At 37.2% G+C, this 20,038-nt stretch overlaps 1 protein-coding gene across 1 annotated transcript in view; it reads right to left on the bottom strand.

The window, feature by feature from the left end:
- The window catches only part of MTMR9 (myotubularin related protein 9), a 53,487-nt gene that overhangs the window by 32,110 nt on the left and 1,339 nt on the right, over nucleotides 1-20,038 (bottom strand). Inside the window, exons 2-3 of the mRNA XM_047856989.1 lie at nucleotides 7,287-7,395; nucleotides 2,814-2,939 (exon numbers count right to left, since the gene is read on the bottom strand). Of these exons, the coding sequence (XP_047712945.1) occupies nucleotides 2,814-2,939; nucleotides 7,287-7,395 (235 nt within the window). The remainder of the gene's footprint in view (nucleotides 1-2,813; nucleotides 2,940-7,286; nucleotides 7,396-20,038) is intronic.

Here is a 20,038-nt window from a genome sequence, read left to right as displayed (position 1 = left end):
ATAAGTACACATTCCTACATTCATTCACTCAACAAATATTTACTCTTCGTTGATCATATGCTAGCAATACAGTAGAAAACAAGAATGACATTGTTCCTGCCCTTGTAAAGTTAATATTCTAGTAGCTTATATTCTACGCCGTGAAAGAGAAAATAAACAATGAATAAGAAGCTGTCCACACTGCTGACTCCCTCCTACGTGAAACTTGCTCTTTTCTTGGATTTTTCCTCCATTTACCTCTTAAATGGTTCAATCCTTAGCATCCTTTTTACTTTAGATGCTCCTTAGGCAATCTCAGTTTCTCCTCATGGTTTCTACAATGTATTTGCTGGTTAGTCTCAGTTTTTCATTTTTAACACATCCCTCAAGTAAGTTCTAGACTATCTCTTGTATACATTCAATGACATGTACCATACAGGCCATTCAAATTGCCATGCCCCAAACTAAACTGAACTCATTCCCTCTACACATATTTCTTTTTCTGCCTTTCCTATCTCAGTGGTAGCATCCTTTTCACATCCAGTAAGTGGGCCACCAACGCCTTTTAATTCTACTTTCTGAATCTTTCTGTGCTATATCCAACCACCTTTATATTATTACAGTAGCCTCTTAAGCAGTTTCTTGGCATTTTGCTTCAGAATTGATTTTCTGTAACACAAATTTAATTATGTCATTTTCCCTGTGCCTTGTGGATACTTTTGTCAGCACTTATTTTTATTGTACTTGATTACTTAAATAATTGCTAGACTTTGAACAAGTGGAAGGAAGGAACCATGCTTTGCTCATCTTAAATTTCCATAATCTAGTAATACCTCAAACAAGGCATTGAAGATGTTCTCATTAAATCTGTGGATTACAAAATTTGCAGGAAAATACCGGAACTTCAAACATACAAAGTGCTTAAATAATTAGCTGAGCCAAAAAGAAAATGTCTACAAGGAGAAGTATTGAATCTGAGTAAAAATTAGTACGTAAATAAAATAACAGAAACATAGGGAGGATCCCTTAGTAACACATGTGAGATGCAGGAATTTTCACTTATTTCATTAGTAACTTAATTCTCAAAAATGCTGATTCAAACTTAAGCTGCCTTAAAGTACCAGTCATAGTTCCAATCTACACCAAGTGTTATGGGTACCATATGTTTAAGAGAATAAATGACAAACTGAAGGCCCTGTTGGGAAGAGCAACCAGGACAGTGTGGGGACCTGAGGTCACTGTTACTAGAAGAAAAGTTGAGGTAAATACTGACATTTAATCTACAGAAAAGAAAACTTCATGGGGACATAAAAGTTCTTAATTTGAGGAACAGTTCATGGTAGAGGAATAAGATAAATTGAGTAACACAAGGTAGCATCAGAAACATTGGCTCTGTGTACAGGGAGACAGAGCTCAGCTCAGCATAAGAGCTGTCCCCAGACGGGGCACGATTGTGTTTTTGCGAATTCTCCTGCACTAAGAGTTCAAGCAGAGGCTAAACAACAACATCATGGTTGTTTTTTCGAACAGGAGATTTCTGCAAAGAATAGGAGACTAACTTGAATGTTGAGTTGTAGAATGTAGAATAACACTGGTTCACTCACAGCACCTATCTCTAAGATAAATCACAGGCAGGTCATCTGTATGGACAGTTTTGGGTAACCAAGCAAATCATCCAGACATCTCTCTTTCTGACCACCATGTGACAGCCATTTGCCACCTAGGAAATAATTGAGGATTCCCCTAAGGTAACCATTAGGTGGCAGTTGACACAACAGAAAAGCATCATGCATTTAAGAGTGTTTACTATGCGGGCACCTGGGTGGCTCAGTCGTTTGGGTGTCCAACTTCGGTCAGGTCATGATCTCACAGCTCACGAGTTCAAGGACTGCGTCGGGCTCTGTGCTGACAGCTCAGAGCCTGGAGCGTGCTTCGGATTCTGTGTCTCCCTCTCTCTGCCCCTCCCCCGCTTGTTCTCTGTCTCTTTCTCTTTCTCTCAAAGATAAATTAAAACATTAAAAAAAAATTTTTTTTAAAGAATGTTTACTATGCAGTTTGTAATGCAATAAAAACACTAAATGTAAGTGTAAATACAGGTAGTTATCCACAAACTACACAAAAATGCCCCATAAATAAGAATGTGAACTTCTTGTTCCTTTGACACTTTGCTTGCCATGAACATCTTTATTCGTTAAATCACATAGCACCCTGGTCCCTCCCTACTTCTTCATCCCCATGCCCCGCCCACCCCCGCTGGGTCCATTTACATAGGTGTGATGGAAAAAGAAAGAAGTAAAATAGTGAAGAATGAGAAAGAAAACCTGGTTCTAGTAACATGGTCTTAATAACCCAAGTTCTAAAAACATAAAAATTATCCCACAGAAACAAACGTGATCTATGTTTCTCTAATGCTGTCTTAGGTACACAGTGGGTTCAACAGATTTCTTTGGGATAGCTCAGACCCTAATTACTACATATAAAATTGTATCTATGGAGACACTTTTAAAATAATCAACAATTAATTCAAACGTGCCAGGATTACCTTTATGAAGATCTTAATGTTTTATCAATGTCATTTTCAAAATTAAAGAAGTAATATTTGGAATACAGCAAATCCACTAGTGGAAAAATCACTTGAGCTACAGCATTGAAAATAAATTACGCAAATCTCTGAATGGCAGAAGTTGCATTACTAATCACTACCAGAAATTTCTTTTAGGCATAGATAAGCCAACAACACTGTATTACTTGTCAAAAGGAAGTGATCATTTTCACAAGTAAGGTGCTGGGTTATTTCTCATTTACATATAGATCTCTCAGAAAAGTTAACTCACAGCTGAAGAGTAGAGTTCAAACTCTTGTTCAGGAAGGAAAGAATGCCAGCCATCTTCTATCACTTCAAACATGGGTCGGTAAAAGAAAGGGTACATCAGAGTGATAGAGTCCAAGGTAGACAGTGCCTAGGGCATAAAAAGGAAATTAAAGAAAGAAAAAGGAACATACCGCAATTTCAACACTTTCTAACTGCCAAATTGGTACTCAATATGATCAATAATGATACACACCCAATATATTTCTCTAACGTTGCACTTACCACTAGATATATAGTTTATTGAAGCTAATTTCCATGCTTTTAGCATCTAACAAGGTATGTATCTGGCACATAACATACACTCAGTTATCATTTGCTGAATGAACACAAGGACAAGAAAAGTGTGTACACCTATTCTAGGAGAAAAACTAAATAACTCCTTTTGATACCACTTAACAAAGCCTAATAAAAAGGTCCAAATATTTCTGGAAATCAGAAAATAAACACGTTTTGTCAGCAAGCAAGGTCATGGCTTAAAATCCCAGCTATCAACTGTATCAACATATGTAAATTACATAAAATCAGTGTCTGTTAATAACCATAAATAAGGGTGTCACAGGTAAGTGGCCAAAGAGTCAGACTAGAGCCAAACTGCTAGACTCAAATTCCAGATCCCAGTGCAATAATGGTTAACTAATGTAACCACTCTAATGCCTCCATTTCCATAGCTCAAAAATGGGGGGAATTAAAGTACCTATCTCATAGGGCTATTGGTAGCATTAAGAAAGATAACGTATATAACAGCCCTGTTAATAATAGTGCCTGGCACATGATAAACCCTGAAATTGATCTTGGCAATTATATGCTTCACATATCCTATGCACCACATATGCTCCATCAATGTTCATGTTCTACCTTCTTAGAATGATATGCCATTTGGTCATGTATCATATTATCTTTATGTTACAATGACCCATTCTCAAGCTGCGGCATTAACTCTATGGTTCCCAAAAGAGCCTGTGTTCATCTGGAACTCTTGAATTCTGGGTAATACCACCAAGAAAATCTGACTAAATGGGAGGAACAGACAGATGAAATATCCTCCAGGTGATGGAGGCTATTTCAACCTTCTGACAGGGGAGTTATGAAAAGCACTTCTATGGCCGCAAAAAAAGGCACCAAAATCAATTAGCATAATTCAAATTCCAGGAATTATGGAGACACTCTTCTGGAGGAGGGCGGAGCCCCAACATCATGCTAGTTCCCCAAAACTCTCAGAATAAAGCTACCTCCCTCTAGGTCACAGAAGGATCAGCCTCACAAAAGAATGGGCCCAAGCCTTAGTAAAAAATAGACTGGACATGTAGTTCAACAACTTAACAAAAACATCCCCATCCAAAGCTATTCTTCTGTCTGTTCATAAATCATGACACCTTCCCCCCAGAGCTCATAAAACAAAATATGCAGAAGCAGGGCTGGATAATCCATTATCCACTTCTGCAGAGTCTTTGGCTTCCAATCACACTAAACAGAAACAGAATGGCCAGTGTCCACATCTGACCTAGGCCAGAACTGCCATCGTTCAGGACAAACATTATTTTATTTAATTGGTTTACTTTTTTAATTGGTTTAAGATATTTTTTGCAATATTTAAAAAATCTTTTTTCATCTTTGCTGAGGTAAAACTACCAAAACTAAGAGATATTTCAAGTGATGATCTGATACACTGTGAAATGACTCCCCCATTGAGTCAATTAACATGTCCATCACCTCACATATTTACCTTTTGTTGTTAAGAACATTTAAGTTCTACTGTCTTAGAAAATGTCTGTTATACAATACAGTGTTATCAACTGGAGGGACCATGGTATATATTAGATCTTAAGACCTTATTCAGCTTATAACTGCAAGTTTGTAACTTTTACCAACCTGTCCCTATTTCCCCAGCCTGCAACAACCACTTTTCCACTCTGTTTCTATTAAGTTTTGTTTTTGTTTTTTAGGATTCCACATATAAGTAATAACATGCAATTATTTGACTTCTCTGCCTGATTTCACTTGACACAAAGCCCTCCAATTTCATTCATGTTGTCACAAATATTAGGATATCTGTTTTTTAAGGCTGAATCATATTCCATTATATATATAGATATGTGTCACATTTTCTTTATCCAGTCATCTGTTGACAGATACTTAGGGTGTTTCCATATTTTGGCGAATATGAATAATGCTGCAATGAACAGTGGAGTACAGATACCTCTTTGAGATAATGATCTTGTTTTCTTCGGCTATATATCCAGAAGTGAGACTGCTGGGTCACATGGTAGTTCCATTTTTAATTTCTTAAGGAACCTCCTACTGTTTGCATACTGGTACAATCATGATTTTTTTTTCTAATTTTTTAAAATGTTTTATTTATTCTTGAGAGAGAGACAGTATGAGCGGGGGAGGAGCAGAGCAAGAGAGGGACACAGAATCTGAAGCAGGCTCCAGGCTCTGAGCTGTCAGCACAGAGCCCGATGCGGGGCTCGAACTCACAGAGGGTGAGATCATGACCTGAGCTGAAGTCAGACGCTTAACCAACTGAGCCACCCAGGTGCCCCGTGATTTTTAATGCAATTCAGCAGTCACTTCAGCAGATAATAAGCACTCATGTTCTGACTTGTGATCACAATTTGTATCGCTAGAGGTAGGACTTTTCCTTTAAACTCATTAACGCTGAAAGAACTGAAAACATTTCAACTCCAAAAGACAGTAGAAACTACATAGAAAAAAGCTTCATCAGCCTTCCTACTACGATTTAGAAAAACGAGCACTTGCAAGTTATTACTCCAGTGGGATTCTATTTATGGCAGCAGAATATATTTGGGTATATGGTGGATTCTTGATTGCAAAGAACAGTTCAACTGTGCTATATAAGAAATTCACTTATTACTTCCAAGTTATATCAAGATATATAGGGGAGATGGGAAAGAAATTAGATGCCAGCAAAAGGCAAGAGGCCACGTTCACTATGGACATTTACTACATTATAAAAATAACCAGTAGAGCATTCACTTCCTAAGGTCAAATTAGGAGAATGGCTCGTAATTCATAGCTTCTTTTCAGCTGTAAGGGTTTCTATATAATCAGTTTCTAAAAGATTTTAGGTACTATATACAGCTAATGAAACAACTGATTAGTGTCAGATGCTAACAAAGCTAAGTAAATGCAATCAGAAAGTGGGTTAATAGCTTTGCCCTATATTTTCTTCACCACTATCCTTCACCATATGCGATTTCACTGACACCCACCAACCAGCTATCTTGTAACCCATAAAACAGATAAAAAGAAAAATGCAGACTGGCCAGTGAAAATCCAAACCCACAACTGGAAAAAAAAAAAAAAAAAACAGGCTGAAATGAAATGGATCAGTAGCATTTCCTTGCCCAAAGAGCAGGAGAGTATTTCAGCTTAAAAGCCTAGAAACCACAGTGTGTTTCTTACCCACGTTAGCGAATGTGGCCAAATCAACATTACTCTGTCACTTCCATATGACAGATATGTAAGACAAACAGTTCAGCTCATCTTCTCATTTCCTTTAAGGAAAATTTAGCAAAGGCAGAAGGCAAAATGGTTACATGCCATTTTCTCAGCACCACAACAGTTGTATTTTTATTTCTCTATTCTTGTTTAGAAACCAAACATGATCCTAGTTATAGATTTTTAAACCTTTCTGCCTCCTTTTAATAGTTAAGCCACTAGCATTTGTTTTGGATACAAAGACCAGATTAGTCACTCATAGACGGAGGGAAAAGAAATCAGTGTGTCTATAATTATCTAGAAAATACCATAAACATAAAGTTAATTACTATAATTTAGTAGCAATGATTTAAAATAAGGCAATTTAAAATTTGAGTGTAAACCAAAATAGTTGGTTTGAATGGGGAAGAAAATGAAGTGAGCTCCTCAATTTAAATATTAAATTATCCAAGTAAAATTTCTATTATTTGAAATCTGAAGAGACAGTCAATACTGTTTATACAAATATAAAACAAACACACTTTTTAGTCTTAGGCAAACATTTGCCTAAGACGAGCAAACATTCTCTGTTTGCTTCAGACTTGCTAAAAACAAACACAGGGCTATAATCATTGGTGATAATTATTTGCTTTGATAAAAGAAGTAACTTCTAACAAAAGCCTTACCATATACACATACAATGGATTATCACCCAGCCTTAAAAGGGAAGGAAATTCTGTCAAATGCTACAATGAGTGAACCTGGAGGAATAAGGAACCCAGAACACTAAAAACTGCTATAAGTCAATAAAATCCTAATACATTCCTATAACAATGAATCCGGGTGAGGCTTTTCCTAACAATTTTCAATACGTGAGTCATAGAACATGACCAAATATCTAGTAAAACAAACATAAGAGCTATACTGAGTAAGAATATAAGGTTCTTTTTTATTACTATTTACTTTCACCAGATTTTGCTTCTGAAACATTTACCTCAATGGAACTGGCAATATTCAAACATTCCTCCATTCCAGGAATATCCAACTGAATTATTCGAAAGTCTTTACATTTTATGATGATGGTACCCAGTGGTCCCACAAATCTGTAAAAAATTACAAATTATGCTTAGGAACATATACATTTCTATCTTTTTTTAAAAAAAGTATATTTAGGGGCGCCTGGGTGGCGCAGTCGGTTAAGCGTCCGACTTCAGCCAGGTCACGATCTCGCGGTCCGGGAGTTCGAGCACCATGGCGGGCTCTGGGCTGATGGCTCAGAGCCTGGAGCCTGTTTCCGATTCTGTGTCTCCCTCTCTCTCTGCCCCTCCCCCGTTCATGCTCTGTCTCTTGCTGTCCCAAAAATAAATAAACGTTGAAAAAAAAAAAAGTATATTTATTTATTTTGAGAGAGAGGTAAAGGGAATCCCAGGCAGACTTCACACTGTCAGTGTGAATCTCAATACAGGACTCAAACTCACAAACCAGGAGATCATGACCTGAGCTGAAATCAAGAGCTGGATGCTTAACCAACTGAGCCACCCAAGCGCCCCCATATATGTCTCTATCTTTAAGCATATGATTATTTCCTTGAAAAAAGAATGTAGGGAAAAGAATTACCATCTACATTCACCTTTCTTCTCCCCAATTAGTCTAGTTAGGGAAGAGGCAAGCCTGCATTACTAAAATGTGAGCCATAAATTATTTTAAATATATGTACTTAAAAACATCTCAAATTCATAAAGTAATTCATACTAGGCCAATTCATTTAATGAAAATTATTTGGGGCCTTGCTTCAAAGAATGAAGAAAAAAGATCTATAATTAATGTGGTAAGTGTTTGTACAGAGGTATTTCTGAAACATAGGAAAACACTTCATTTCAGATTTTACTTACTTCCAAGTTTAATAGTTGATTTTAAATATAAATCTCTCTTTTTCAGTCTTTAAAAACTATTAGCTTGCAATATCTATTCTAAATCAATGTCATATCTAATCACAAATTTTGTATCAGTAAATTTTGTGCAAATGTAACTTTACCTTTATTGGAATTTTCATCTTTTATTGTAGTTGTTTTGTTTTGTCAGTACTTGCTAACAGCTCTGATTTTTCTTTTGCTTTGCCACTGGTTGGCCCTAAATCTTTTCCATTAATAGTTCTGGGTATTCCTTAACTAGGAATTCTTAGATTGTCCAAATGCTGTTCATTTAACCTACTTTTTGCCCAGTGTAGAAAGACATCTCCTACAGCCACTCTTCTGAACGCCATCTGAATTGTAAGCATCCCTATGCCTCTCACCACTGCGTTGTTAATTTGGACACGCAGACGTTATCAGCACGGGTCAAATCCTAGTAAAGATAATTCCACCAGACATCCACAACCTATCAACACACTAGAATGCCGCTTATAAAATTTATTTTGAAAACTCACATTCTTGGCACTTCTACTTCTGGCAAAGGTAGAGTAACAGGGACCAGACTTACCTTCCCACCTGAAACAACCAAAATAACTGGACAAAATATAAGAAAGAACTGTTTTCAAGACACTGGACATCAAGCAACAAAGAACAGAGATCTCTGGGAGATGGGAAACAAGATGAGTCCTACAAATACCCCAGTTTACTGTTTTGAGTTTCCAGGCCACAGGAGAAGGAACCTGGGTGGGGCTGATAGTCTGAGGAGAGCATCTATATTAAAAAAGAAAGTTTCATAATAGTGACTTCAGATTCCAGGATACTAGGAAAAGAAGGGCAAATTAAATCCAAAGCAGAAGACATTAAATAATAAAGATCAGAGCCAAAATCAATGAAAGGGAAAAAAGAAAATTATAGGGAACAAGAAAAGCAAAAATGATTGTTTGAAAATAATAAAAGCAATAAACCACTTGCCAAAGTGATCAGGAAAAAAGAAAATCTGTCTCAATTTACCAATACCAGTAAGGAGAGAAACGAGAATCTCTACAGATTCTACAGGCATTAAAAAGATTAAAGGAAATACTAGTAACAACTTTATGCCAATAAATTCAACAAGGGAAATGACATGGACAAATTCCTAGAAGACACAAACTCAAGGAGAACCTAATTAGTTTTATAGCTATTAAATAAACTGAAATTTTCATTAAAATCTCCTCCCCACCACCACCAAAACAAACAAACAAACAAACAAAAAACAAAAACAAAATAACCTTCAGGTCTAGGTGGCTTCACTGTTGAGTTCTACAAAACGTTTAAGGAAAAAATACTATTCAAGACAAACTCTTCCAGAAAGTTGAAGAAAAGGCAATTATTTATCAATTCATTTCATGGGGCCAGCATAACCCTAATATATATATTAAAAAAAAAAAAGACATTACAAGAAAACTACAGACCAATATATTTCATGAACCCAGATGCAAAATTTCTAAACAAAATATTAGCAAATTAACTCCAACAATACATGAAAAGGATAATACATCATGAACAATTGGGGTTTATCATTTGAAAATCAAAGCAATTTATCATATTGCCAAATTAAAAAAGAAAAACACCACATGATCATCTCAATAGATACAGAAAAAGCATTTGACAAAAGTCAACATCTATTCCTGATTTAAAAAACAAAAACAAAAAACCCCAACTCTCAGCAAACTAGGAACAAAAGGAAACATCTTCAACAGCATTTACCAAAACAAAACAAAACCAAAACAAAACAACCCTACTACTAATTACAGACTTAACAGTGAAAATGAAATACTTTTTCACTAATATCAGAAATAACAGAGATGTTCACTCTCACCACTTCTATTCAACATTGTATTGACAGTTAATAGCCAGTGCAATAAGGCCAAAACAAAAGAAAACAAACAAAAAAAAAAAATCAAACACAAAAAAACAAAACCAGAATGAATAAATGGCATCCAGATTGAAAACAAAGAAATAAAATGGTCTTTAGTTGCAGATGACATGATTGCCTATTTAGAAAAGCCAATGAAAAATACATAAAAGCTATTAGAATTAAAAGATGAGTTTAATAAGGCTGCCAGATACAAATTCAATACACAAAAATCAATAGTATTTCTATACACTATTGCAACAATTGTTTAAAATGCCCAAGATTTGGTTTTTATTCAGAATGGTGAGGCTGATAGATCAGGAGATAACTGTCACTGAAAAGTTATTTTGTTACTCACATTTCCCAACAGGAGAGGCAAACTATGTCACTCAGAGCCACATGGGGAAGCATCTGGGTCAGTCAGGATGCAGACAGAGCGAGAGGAAAGGATGGGCCAGAACTTCTGTGGTGTTTCACAGAAAAGAATGGGAAAGGCAGGGTAGGTGAGCTCAGCAAGTTTAGGATTAGAGTTTGAATAATTCTGTCAGGCTCTGGGTTATACCAGTGATCACTGATTGTCTGGTACCTGGCCCTGGAAGAATTTAGGACAGGAGAATAGTGGTCCTGACTGCAGAAGCCTGATAAGAGGAAGCAGATGCGGGTATGGACTTGAGATTGGTTGGTCTGCATATCAAAGGTGTGCTTGCAGGCAATTTTCTTGCTATCTCTAGGAAATAGCTAACCCTGAGTAGAAGCAGTCCCACTCCAGGTCTGCAAGGGGCTTAAGACATCAATGTATTATAAAATACAGAAAGTAAAAAACATAATTAATACATATGAGCAATTAGAAATTGAAATTTTTAAAATACCATTTGAAAGAGCATCTAAAAATGTGGAACAGAGGAAAATCTGTCAAAAGATGCCTAAGACAACACGTCACTGAAAGAAATTTAAGAAGACCTAAATAAAATAAATGGAGAGATTCACTTTGTTCATGGGGCAGAACACTCAATATTAAGATATCAGATGTTAACTCTTACCAAATTCATTTATGAACAGATTGAACACAATTCTCATCAAAATCAGAGGCTTTTTTTAAAGAAATTGACAAGCTGATTCTAAAATTCATATGGAAATGCAAATGACATGAAATAGACAGAACTTTTAATTAGAACAATTATGTAATACTACATAATTTCAACTTAATATAAAGCTACTATAATTAAGACAGTATGGTAGTGTGGTAACAGCATCAAGATAAACAGATCAATGAACCAGAAAAAAGAGTCTAGAAACAGTTCTATTTATATATGGACAAAGATGCAAAGACAATGCATTGAAAAAAGGGCAAAACAATCAGATATCTATATGCAATATATATACATGCACACATATATATGTATATGATAAACCATATATAAAAACTCAAAATGTATCATATACATAAAGATAAAACCTAAAACTATAAAAGTGATAGAAGATAAAGAGAAAAAATCTTTGTGACCTTGGGTTAGGCAATGATTTCTAAGATAAGACACTGCAACCCCAATCTATAAAAGAACTGGTAAATTGGGCTTCTTCAAAATTTAAGTCATTTTCTCTTTGAAAGACACTGTTAAAGAGAATGAAAAGCCAAGCCACAGACAGAAAATATTTGCAGATCTTATATAATAAAAGACTTGTATCTAAACTATGTATTTTTAAAAACACTCAAAACTCAGTAAAGGGAAAGATTCTGGGAAGATGGTGGAGTAGAAAGCATCAGGAATCTGTCTCCCAACCTAGACAGCAATTTCATTGGCATGATCTGTTTGATGTGACTGTTTTATAACTCTGGAGTCTATTAAGGCTTGCAACTTCCAGAGTTCCAGAGACTTGGATGGTAAATTTTGGATAAATTCAGCTCTTAGCAAAATAGCAGCTATGCATCCTACCCATGAGGTGGGCAACTGTGCACACGTTCCTGGAGCAACTTACAAACAGCTTGCAGAAGCTAGGTTGGGCAAAAAAGACCCTGTCCTCCAAACATCAGAGAAAAGAGATCCTATCCTACAAATATCAGGATTTGTGTGCTAATAGCTGATTGCTGCTTCTGATCACAGAAGAGCAGAGGCCAGTGGACATCTGGTTATTGCATCTGTTATTGCATCTTTCCCCATTGTTGTAAGCCTCTCCCCAACAAGTGACTTCCAGAGTTTTAAACAACAGTACCCTTTCCCCTCCCTGCCTGCATTTCATTTTTCACTCTTCTCCTTTCAGGAGACAGACATTAAAGACTAAGACATTCAAAGACAATTACATAAATCAGGAAAATTAGGATTGTAAATGCCCAGGGTAAGGCTCAGAAAAAACCCTAAGATGACCTTAAATTTATGCTCTAGTCTGATCCTTGGCATAGAGAAAGCTTACAACAATAAATAACAACATCAACAACAAGTAAATAACAACAAAACAACAACAAAAAAAGAGCAAACCTTGGGGAAGGAGAAAAACATGATTTCCAGAATCACCACATTATTAGGTCAAATGTTCAATGTTCAACCAAAAAAAAAAAAAAAATCACAAAGCATACAAATAAACAGGAAAGTATGGGACAGTCAAAGGAAAAAAATACATCAACAGAAACTTTCCCTGAAAAAGACTTGACGGCGGATACACTAGACAATGATTTTAAAACAATTGTCTTAAAGATGCTCAAAGAACTAAAGGAAGATGTAGAGAAAGTCAAGAATGTGATATGTGAACAAAATGGAAATATCAATGAAGAGAGAGAAAACCTAAAAGGAAACCAAGAAGAAATGCTGGGGCTGAAAAGTGCGATAACTGAAATGAAAAATTCACGAGAGGGATTCAAATGCAGATGTGAACAGGCAGAAGAAAAATCAATGAACCTGAAGATAAGAAAATGAAAATTATTGAGTCTAAGGAACAGAGAGAAAAGATTGAAAAAAAGAGAACAGAGCCTAAGGGACCTGTGGGATACCAACAAGAGAACCAACATACACATTGTGGGAGTCCCAGAAAGAGAAGAGAAAGGGAGAGAGAGAATATTTGAAGAAATAATAGCTGAAAAATTCCCCAATTTGATGAAAGACATGAGTATAAACATCCAAGAAGTTCAACAAAATCCAGATAAGATAAACTCAGAGAACCACATCAAAACACATTTTAATCAAACTTTCAAAAGACAAAGAGAAAATTTTGAAAGCAGCAAGAGGGAAGTAAATTGTCACATACAAGGGAGCCACAATAAGATAATAAACAGACTTCTCATCATAAACTTTGGAAGCCAGAAGACAATGAGCTAATATATTCAAAGTGCTAAAAGAAAAAATTGTCAACTAAGAATCTTATATCCAGCAAAAGTGTCCTTCCAAAGTGAGGGAGAAATTAAGATAATCCCAGATAAACAAAAGTTGAGGCATTTATGACCACTAGAGCTACCTTACAAGAAATGCTCAAGGGTGGGTACCTCAGTGGCTCAGTAAGTTAAGCATCTGACTTCGGCTCAGGTCATGATCTCATGGTTCCTGAGTGTAAGCCCTGTATCAGGCTTTTTGCTGACAGTGCAGGGCCTGCTTGGGATTCTCTCTCTCTCCCTCCTTCTTTGCCCCTCCCCACTTTATGCTTTCTCTCTCAAAATAAACTTAAAAAAAAAAAGAAAAAGAAATGCTCAAGGGAGTCCTACAAGATTAAATGAAAGGACAGTAGGCAGTAATTTGAAGTTATATGAAGAAATAAAGATCTCAATAAAGGTAAACACATGGGTAATTATAAAAGTTAATATGTAATAATGGTGTGTAATTGCACTTTCTGTTTTCTACATGACTTAACAGATTAGTACATTCAAAGAAAAAATTATTAGTATAAAAGTTAATATTATTGTATTACTGTAACTTTGGTTTATACCCCCAAATTTTGTTTACTACCTAATTTAAGAGAGTAATGCATTTTCAATAATTATGAGTTTATGTTTGGGGGCATACAATGTATAAAGATGTAATTTTGTGACATTAACAATGGAAAAAAAAAGTAGGGACAGACCTATAAAGAAGTAGATTTTTTGTATGCTATTGAAGTTAAGCTGGTATAAATTCAAACTAGAGTGTTATAACTCCAGGATGTTAAATGTAATGCCTATGATCATCTCAAAGAAAATAGCTACAGAATATACATAAAAGTAGACAAGAAAGAAATTTAAATATTTCACTACAAAAAATCAACTACATACAAAATAGAACAGTAATTAAGGGACTAAAAAGCTATAAGGCATATAGAAAACAAATAGCACAGGGGCGCCTGGGTGGCTCCATTGGTTGAGTGTCCGACTTCGGCTCAGGTCATGATCTCGCAGTCTGTGCGTTCGAGCCCCGCGTTGGGCTCTGTGCTAACCGCTCAGAGCCTGGGGCCTGTTTCAGATTCTGTGTCTCCCTCTCTCTCTGACCCTCCCCTTTCATGCTCTGTCTCTCTGTCTCAAAAATAAATAAACGTTAAAAAAAAAAAAAGAAAGAAAACAAACAGCACAGTAACAGAAATCCCTCCTTATCAAAAATTACTTTAAATGTAAATGTATTAAACAAACCATTCAATCAAAAGACAGAGACTGGAAGAATGAATAAAAACATGATCTGGGGGTGCCTGGGTGGCTCAGTTGGTTAAGCATCCTACTTTTGATTTTGGCTCAGGTGGGATCGAGTCCTGCATTGGGTTCCGCACTGAGTGTGAAGCCTGCCTCGGATCCTCTCCCTCTGCCCCTCTCCCCGACTCACACACTCTCTCTTATCAAAATAAAATAAAAAACTTTTTTAAAAAATGTGTTTAGGGACACCTGTGTGGTTCAGTTGGTTGAGCACCTAACTCTTGATTTCAGCTCAGGTCATGATCTCACAGCCATGGGATGGAGCCCTGTGTCAGGCTTTGCACTGACAGCATGAAACCTGCTTAGGATTCTCTCTCTCTCTCTTGCTCTCTCTGTCTCCCTGCTCTCAAAATAAATACACATTTAAAAAAATGTATGATCCAACAATATGCTGTCTTACAAGAGACTCAAGATTCAAAGACACACAGGGGTTAAAAGTGAAAAGACAGAAAACAGATATTCCACACAAACAGTAACCAAAAGACAATAGGTACAGTTATACTAATCTCAGACAAAATGGACTTTAAATCAGAAGTGGTTACAAGAGACAAGGAAGGGCTTTATATACGAAAAAAGATTCATCACAGCAAGAAGATATAAAAATTATAAATATTACACACTTAATTACAGGCAACCAAAATATATGAAGCAAAAACTGACAGAAATTGAAGGAAAAAATAGTTGGAGACTTTAATACCCCATTCATGATAGTGGCTAGAACAACCAGACTAAAGATAAATAAGGAAACAGACACTTAACACAATAAACCACCTAGATACATCAGACATGTACATGCTACACAACAACAGAATACACATGGGACATTTTCCAGGATTGACATATGTTAGGCCACAAATCAAAGCCTCAATAAATTTAAAAAGATAGATATCTTACAAAGTATCTTCTCTGAATACAATGGGATGAAATCAGAAATCCACAACAAAAGGAAAACTGGAAAATTCACAAAACTATGGAAATTAAACACTACACTTATAAACAACCAAGCCATGGGCACCTGGGTAGCTCAGTCGGTTGAGCATCTGACTTCGGCTCAGGTCATTATCTCATAGTTTGTGGGTTCAAGCCCCACATTGGGCTCTGTGCTGACAGCTCAGAGCCCAGAGCCTGCTTCCAATTCTGTGTCTCCCTCTCTCTCTGTTCCTCCCCTGCTCACACTCTATCTCTTTCTCTCTCAAAAATAAACATTAAAAAACTTTTTTTTAAACACATAAACAACCAATAGATCAAAGAAAAAAAATCACACAGTAAGTTAGAAAAAATAGCAACAAATGGAAACAAACACATAACATTACAAAACTTATGGGACACAGAGAAAGCTATACATATATGAAACCACTTGATATATGTTATGATGCATCAGTCAAGAATGGGTTGCTAGACAATGGTAGTAAGAAAACTGGCTTGCTACATGGAGAAAAACACTTGAAATGAAGGTAGAATCCAAATGAATTAAAGTACACAAGTGAAGGGTAAAAGGATAAAGCTAATATGGAAGAAAATGTAGAGAATATCCTAGTGATCTTCTTCAGTATGACTTAAAAAGCACAAACAATAAAGTAAAAATTGATGAATTCTGAATTAAAATTAAGGCCTTTTGTTCAACAAAGAACACCACAGAAAAGTCAACAAATGGGTGAGAGACTAGAAGACATCTGCCATGTCCAAGTAAAGAATAATACCTCAAGAGTATACACAGAACCGGTGCAAATCAATGCTAGAAAGACAACAAACCCAACTTTTAAGCACTTTTTTTTTTAAGAGGGAGAGAGGGGCGCCTGGGTGGCTCAGTCGGTTAAGCATCCGACTTCGGCTCAGGTCATGATCTCGAGGTTTGTGAGTTCGAGCCCCACGTCGGGCTCTGTGCTGCCAGCTCGGAGCCTGGAGCCTGCTTTGGATTCTGTGTCTCCCTCTCTCTCTGCCCCTCCCCTGCTCACACTCTGACTCTCTCTGACTTTCAATAATAAATAAATATTTTTAAAAAAATTTTTTTAAAAAGAGGGAGAGAGAGAATTTACACATGAAGCGGGGGAGGGGCAGAATATGTCGTGACATCAGGAAGTTGGAGGTTCTCTGGAGGGTCAGAAAAGCAGAATGTGGTAGATAATTTGGGATTCTATTCTGCCATCAGAAGCAGTGAAATGGATGTACACACAGCAATAGGAAGAGATCCTGAACAAGAGTACTGAGTTAATGTTGAGAAATAGAACAAGATCTGCAACATACTCATACTGAGGGAAATTAAACTCACACATGATAGTGCTATATATTTTATAGGAATATACATATATCCAAGGACAAATAGCAACACTCAGCATAACTTGCCTATACGGACTGAGGATGAGGGAGAAAACAGGCATGAAAATTAGGGCTTGAAGACGAATCAAATTAAAAAACAAAAACAAAAACAAGAAAACCTTGTAATGAATCCATCCTGAAAATGACGCATCATCAACTGAGTAGGATTAACTCAACTCTCTACATGTGAGGTCCACGAAAAGAAAAAGGGATAATTGTAAAACCTGTGTAACACCTTGCGTGCTGAAAGGACCACATCAAATTATGTATGCAACATGCACGACAGCACTACATGAGCCTGTGACGTGTTACCCAAATAGAAGTTACTACTAGATACGAGAAGGGCTGTCTTCCTCTGTGTGATAGAAGTGATGTTCAGAGAGGTTAAGTGGCTTGTCCAAGGACACCTACCCCACCGGAGGCAGCACTAAAAGAGGCATCCTTAATACTGCTCTTCCTCTCACATCGCATTTACAACTCACTCACGAGGCATGGCAGCTCAGCCTTCAAAACACACCCCAAACTGGCCTGCTTCTGATCATGCTACTACTGCTTCCACTCCTTTTTTTTTCAAGTTTATTTATTTATTTATTTATTGAGAGAGAGAGAGAGAGAGAGAGAGAGAGAGAGAGAGAGAGAGAGGAGCAGAGAGAAAGGGAGAGGAAGAATTCCCAGCAGGCTCTGCATCACCAGTGCAGAAGCCGATGCGGGGCTTGAACTCACGAACCGTGCGATCATGCCCTGAGCAGAAGTCCGACCCTTAACCTGCTGAGCCACCCAGGTGCCCCTGCTTCCACTCTAAAGTCACCACCGCCTTTTTCCTGAACTATTCAACAGTCTCCTAACTGGGCCCACTGCTTCCACTGTTCCCCCTCTGCAATGCATTTTCTGCCAGCGGCCGGAATCATCTACAAAGTCTGTCTGCTCTTACTTCCTTGCTTTCAACTCTCCAGGGGCTTCCTGTGAAAACCATCACACTGGCAAATAAAGCCCTACACCATCTGGCCCCTGTTTATCCCTCCAACCATTTTCTGCTACGCCTCTAGCCTCTATCCTTCCTCACTGCTCTCCAGCCAACTGGTCTCTATGTTTTTCCTTGTCTAATCCCAGCATATTCCTGTCTTTGCATTCCCTGATCCCTCTGGCTGGAATGGTCCTTTTTCCCATATTCACACTGCTAGCTTCCTCTCTTCATTCAGATGTCATTCATTTAAATGTCACTTGTCTTCTCTCAAATTCTTTCTAAATACACTGGCATTCTCTACCCTCCCATCTTTCTTTATTTTCCTTCCCGGAACTTATTACCTGACATCGTTATCTACTTATTTGTTGATTTATTTGAATCTCCTCCACTGGTACACAAATTCTTCAACCACCTTAGTCACCACTGTACCTGCAGAGCCCAGACAGTGATCAGCACATAGAAGACACATGGAAGTATTTCTCGACCACAACAATTAAACAAACTCTGGTCTGACCACCTAGCTCGTGTTCTTTCCATCACATCATGCTGCTTCCTGGGGAAAAAGGTAAATGTATACACAATTTGTCATTTCTGCCCTAACAGGTTAAAATGTCATGTCTTATATACTTTGTTAGCCTTACCAGGCCTGGCATGTAGTAAATGCTATGTAAATATGATGAAATGAAAGTGTGAAAAGCAACCATAGGAAAAGAAATAAGAAAAAAAGAAAAGGGAGTTGGTGGTGAGGAGAAACTCTGCTTCAGAGGCACCTGGGTGGCTCAGTCAGTTAAGCATCCGACTTTGGCTTGGGTCATGATATCGTGGGTTCGTGGGTTCAAGCCCCGCGTCAGGCTCTGTGCTGACAGCTCCGAGCCTAGAGGCTGCTTCATATTGTGTCTCCCTCTCTCTCTGCCCCTCGCCTACTCACATTCTATCTAATTCTCTTTCAAAAATAAATAAAAAACATTTTTAAAAAATTTAAAAAATAAATAAGTAATTTGTATTCTATAGCGCCACAGACCATTTGGGGGTCAATCCATCTTATACTTCCTATATGCCTATCTGCCCACGTTAGGAGTTTTGAAAGAGATAAAAATTAACCAAATGTTAAGTACTGACTTCAAGGAGCTAACATCTATGTAACTATCAAAATACAAATGGTAACATACACTTATTAAAGAGGTATAATTAAAGAGCTAAAGGATTTCAAGGTGAGAATTACTTCTAGTTGTGGAAATTCCTTCTCTGTAGGAAGAACCTACAAAAAGAGGTGGCAGTTAACAGGGTTAAACTAAATATTGATAGACGAATAGAGGTTGGATGATGGCCTATGAAGTCTTGAAAGACAAGAACTATATTTTATTCATCTCGATGTTCTTAAAGCCTCCCAAAATGTCTAGACCTTAACGACATTCAATAAATCTTTAACAAACTTGGGAGGAACACGGCATTCCAGGCAGAAGGAAGAGCATCAATAAGATATACACAAGAGAATGCAGGACACGGCGAGCAAAAATAAAGAGTGAGGACTGGCTAATAAAAAGGGTTCGTGAAAGGGAATGGCAAGAACCAAAGTGGGAAAAGTAAGTTAGGGCCAGACACGGAGCACCACAAATGACAGAGTTAAGAGGTTTATGCTTTATTATGCAGGCCAGGAAGAGACCATCGAAAACTTTTACACAGGAGAAGGTTGATCTGAGGAGTCTAGCAAGAATCCTCTGCTTGAAAAAAAATAAATAAATCTGTCACCAATGCATCCATACCATTCAAATTCTCCACTAGAAATTATTTTCATTAAGGCATAGCCTCTCTAGGAATCTTCTTAGTATCCAAGTTTTCCTGAGAGGTAATAAAAAAGGCTGTTGTCATTCATTTACACTTTAGTGTAAACTGGATGATCAATTCACCTTCTCCTGGCTAGAGTTAAGTACACAGAGCCATTGGGGAAGTAAGAATTTTGACTGCAGATGGATGTATAACTTTTTGAACTCTGAGACACCACCTTGGAAAGACAGAGTCTGGG

The sequence above is a fragment of the Prionailurus viverrinus genome, chromosome B1 (genome assembly GCF_022837055.1).
Source record: "Prionailurus viverrinus isolate Anna chromosome B1, UM_Priviv_1.0, whole genome shotgun sequence".
Taxonomy (NCBI): domain Eukaryota; kingdom Metazoa; phylum Chordata; class Mammalia; order Carnivora; family Felidae; genus Prionailurus; species Prionailurus viverrinus.
Note: the sequence above shows the minus strand (reverse complement) of the source record. Positions and strands in the feature narration are given on the sequence as shown.